The following is a 4,486-nucleotide window of genomic DNA, read 5'->3' as shown; positions in this document are numbered from 1 at the left end:
CATGCGCCGTGATCCCTAAATCTTGATCAGATAAACAGAGTAATCCGTAGTCAAATTCAGTATGTAAAGAACGGCCTAACGATTGGTATGAAACACGTCAGATAGCATTCGATCTTAATGACAGGTGGTATTTGTAAATTAGATATCGTTATTTAACGACCATAGAGTTTGTGAAATACTGACTTTAAACGAAACTGTTGAAACCCCTGTAACATCAACTTATTTGTAAGGACCCAACCTCGATTTAAAAACTGATCATACGCAGAACATGCTCGTGCTTATCGAATCGCTTGAGAGACATAAACGTCTTATGTAGGTGATAATGGTACATGCATATTGCTACATAAATACGGAAAGTTGACGATGGAGAAGCCGAAATCATTCCGTTTCCCATAATGTTGAGTTATTGGTGTGCCTTTGATATATAATAGTACATTCAATAAAATACCCAGGTATGATGCGAATGTGGTAGAATCTGTGGTGTCTTTTATTTCGAGTTCACTAGGATATATCAAATCGATATATTAGTGAAAATGAGTATCATTAATAGATAAAACGTCGTAGATATATCTGAATGTCGAGTTGAAGGCCACAGCAAGAGATTTTTAATGCTCATTTAGAAACTTTTGAATACGTTCTGTCTCGTAAGAATATAAAAACAAGTCAGTTAATAAAAAAGCACAATTCGTGCCCACGGAAATTCCAACAGACTGTTAGAAAACCTGATCACCCAAGACTACGTAGATATTCTCAATGAGGAACTCCAGCATCCTTTTAATAATGCAGCCTTCACAACAGTTATAGTTAGGGTTTTCTCATTCAATGTTTCTTGAGAAGAAGATTGTTTTAAACATTTGAAACATTATTTCTTAATTACCTTCCTTTAAAAGGGATCACATGATCCTTCATTTGAAAAAAAACCCTTTTAAATCCCAGTGATACTTAGCGGTTGAAACTGACCCAGTAGTTCTAGAGAAGATGTGAAAAATATAAATTAAGGGTCACGGCGGACGTGTGATCAAAAATGCCCACGCAAGAAAGCTAATTGAAGAGAGACAAATTTCAAGACAATAACATTTGAAAATTTTTTTTTTATTCAAAAACATTCACTTCTGCAGTGCATCTATACAACTTATGTATAGTTTAAACATGTAATGTAGGAAATCATGGTTCTGATGAGGCATGCGCAGTGCCAAGTTCTGAGACACTATCGACAAACAGTTTACATACGAGGTCCAGCTGTTCCTCGTCACAGGTCTTGTTTTGACTTCCTGTACATCCGGGTTGTTGCTCTACAATTAAATGCCTTTTCTGTAACTTATCTTTCCTGGAAGCATTGTTCTTCTGAAGTTTGCTCTGATGTCGAATCAGGAAGCTCTCTTTGGTAGTCACACTATATGTTCGATTTATCATAACTTTCAGGCAAGTACAACACGGAAACCACATGTAAAAAAGGGTTAGAAGATCGGCCTGAAAATGAAAGTATAACCTAAAGAGCTATACACATTAGACATAAGGATCGTTTGTACAGTAGATATCTGTTGACCAATAGATGGGGTTCTTAGATATTCAGAAAAAGCTGAAACTTTAAGAGGCCTTGCATTTCATATTTCTAATGTCCTGCATGTAGCTTTGCATGATATGACGCACAGCCAGCTGTCATATCAAAACTATATACGTTAATAATCAAGAAGTTCATGTAGAGGTCCATTGAATGTGCAATAACCTGAATGGTTGTGCTTGATATAAAACCATCAAACGATCTCGAACGAAAATGAGGTCGCAGATAGCATCTATACATATACGTACATGTAAATGCGATTGTCCCTCATGCCTTTAAGATACAGATACCTATTCAGTAGAAACTGAACAAAAAGTAATACCCAGTATTCAAAGCAAAGTTAGCTGCAAAATGTTGTTTATCACTATACAGCACCGGTGTATTCTTAGAAATTACCGAGTGCATTGTCTTTGAAATTACGAAATTGTAACGGTAATAGAGACCACAGGCACGCAATTGTATCGCTTGGGTTTGAATTTACTACATGTATTAAAGAATACTCTTTAATAGCAAATTCGAGCCCAGGCAATACAATTATGTGTGATAGAGACATATAACTTACAAACTAGCTCATATCGCTTTTAGAAATATTAAAAACGCACCCTAAAACTGTCGTTTGTGAAGCTGTAGATGATTGGATTGGCGAAGCTGTTGGACATGGCCAGCCAATGAACACCGAGATATAGCCCCAACTCCAGTCTATCGTGATGGGGGGAGGGATGGAAATCACGGACCAACATAAATACGTGAAGGGGGAGCCAGCAGACCCCGAACATCGTCACCACTATCACCAGCATCTTCACCACCTGTCAAAGATCAGGAAATTGTTATTATACAGACAAGTCTAATAACATAAACACACAGGATGTATGGCACGCCGTTTTTACATTTATTCCTCCTTTAAAGATATATCATAAATTTTGTAAGATATCTTATAAAAGTTATATGATATCTTGAAAGTTTTATGATATATCTTATATTCTTAATAACATATTTTATAAAAGATATGAGATATCTTATATTGTTTTCTTTATTATAAGATATATATTTTATAAGATATCTCAGAAATTTTATAAGATATCTTATATACTTTATAAGATATCTTAGAAATGAATTTTTATAAGATATCTTATAAAAGAAAGCTTATTAGATATCTCATATATTTTATAAGATATCTCATAAACTTCATGAGATATCTTGTTTAATATACAAGATACCTTATAAAGTTTATGACATATCTTTTAAATTATATGAGATATTCTATGAATTATATGATATTTCCTAAGCAATAATCTGGATGAAATTTAACAGTTATCAAGCTCTTTTTGAAAAAAGGCGGGAAGAACTCTTATTCATGACGTAATAATGCTATAAAATAAGAAATAACTTTGTTAAGGTACTGATTCACGATTTTTTCCAAAATTTTAATTTTCACTTTTAATGATCAAAATCTACTGTCTAATATGATTAAAAGATTTCACATAAAAATTAAGGTTGTACATTATCACGGAAGTTCATTTTATAGAGTACATTATTTGTTTTGTAAACAAAGATTGCGGTATGTTATTGTTTACGAAATTTTCAAAAGAAATGGATATCGATCTAAGTTGATTATAACTTTCACATTTCAAGCATTCTTCGGATAAAATGTTTCATCTAAAAGTTAAAATTTGCGACTATGCAAAATTAAGATGCTTTATATTACAACATTGATATGTCACTTATTTGTTTGTATACATAAAAAGACTCGAGTCTTTGTTTACATAACTCATATTTAAGGCTAAAATATAGCTTTTATTCTTGCATTCAGAAGGTTAAAATTTTGGTTGTCAACATTAAATGAGTTATACTTTTAATATTAAACATCAAAAATAAAAAACTAATTCGCTCAAAAATCGTGAACCAGTCCCTTTAAAGAGGAATAAATATAAAGTGCTATATTTTCTTGGCAAATCAACAGATACATGGGTACGTTCGATTAATTCAAGCCAATATCACTTTCCCTTAAACAAACAGGATTCAGTTTTATGAAAATCACAAGTTATGGAGACTTTTTGAAATCAACTAAATTCTATCTGCACAACCATCAATGCACCCGGCGGATAGACAGATACAGCACGCACTTTGATAGCATACACGAGAGGTACATGCATATTAATGTTCATTAATTGATTTTCCATCGGTATTAATCAAACAGTTTTTAAAATTGATAAGTAGTCCTGATTTTATTTCCGATTTCCAATAGACTTTAATTAAATTTTCTTTACACTATCAATAAAACAGCATAAAGCAATAAATTTACATGTCGTGAACATTGATTAAACGCTGAAAAGCCCCACCAGTTATCCGAAGGCTTTCAAATGTGTCACATAAAACCAGTTTGATGGTTCTAACTGTGAACATTTTCGTAATTTATTGGTACAGAGGGAATGCCGATTTTAGAAATGTATGACCTTGGACTATATTTCCCCCTAAAACTGTTAAAATATTATGCGAATTTATATCTAGGTTTTTTCCCCCAAGCTAATAGAAACTTCTTCCATTAAAATAAAGCGCCATATATCCTATGATAAAAACCATGGATAGCAGACATACTTCCAAATAAACGAATCTGTAGTCCAGAAATCAATAACACAAGAGCTTGACACTTTCGAAGTACTCGTGAACTTTCCCCACAATTTCTTGTATGATTTTACGGTCTGCTGTGCAGTACCACCTCCGAAGTCGATTTTCATAAATTTGTAATTAAACCCAACAATTATCCAATATGCATACATTGTCTTGTGGGCTTAATCAAAAGCAAATTAAGGTTCCTGATAGTGTTTACACACACATAGATTTTGGGATAATTAGAAATATATCAGCGTATATCAAAAGCAATAATGAAACACTTGAGACGAGACACATACATGTAATCGATGATGA

At 33.0% G+C, this 4,486-nt stretch overlaps 1 protein-coding gene across 1 annotated transcript in view; it reads right to left on the bottom strand.

The window, feature by feature from the left end:
* Window positions 1-1,071: 1,071 nt before the first annotated feature.
* Window positions 1,072-4,486, bottom strand: part of LOC125670356 (substance-K receptor-like) — a 25,129-nt gene continuing 21,714 nt past the window's right edge. Inside the window, exons 2-3 of the mRNA XM_048905470.2 lie at window positions 2,164-2,367; window positions 1,072-1,470 (exon numbers count right to left, since the gene is read on the bottom strand). Coding sequence (XP_048761427.1) covers window positions 1,165-1,470; window positions 2,164-2,367 — 510 coding nt within the window. The 3' untranslated portion in view covers window positions 1,072-1,164. The remainder of the gene's footprint in view (window positions 1,471-2,163; window positions 2,368-4,486) is intronic.

Source organism: Ostrea edulis, chromosome 4 (assembly GCF_947568905.1).
Source record: "Ostrea edulis chromosome 4, xbOstEdul1.1, whole genome shotgun sequence".
Taxonomy (NCBI): Eukaryota; Metazoa; Mollusca; class Bivalvia; order Ostreida; family Ostreidae; genus Ostrea; species Ostrea edulis.
Note: the sequence above shows the minus strand (reverse complement) of the source record. Positions and strands in the feature narration are given on the sequence as shown.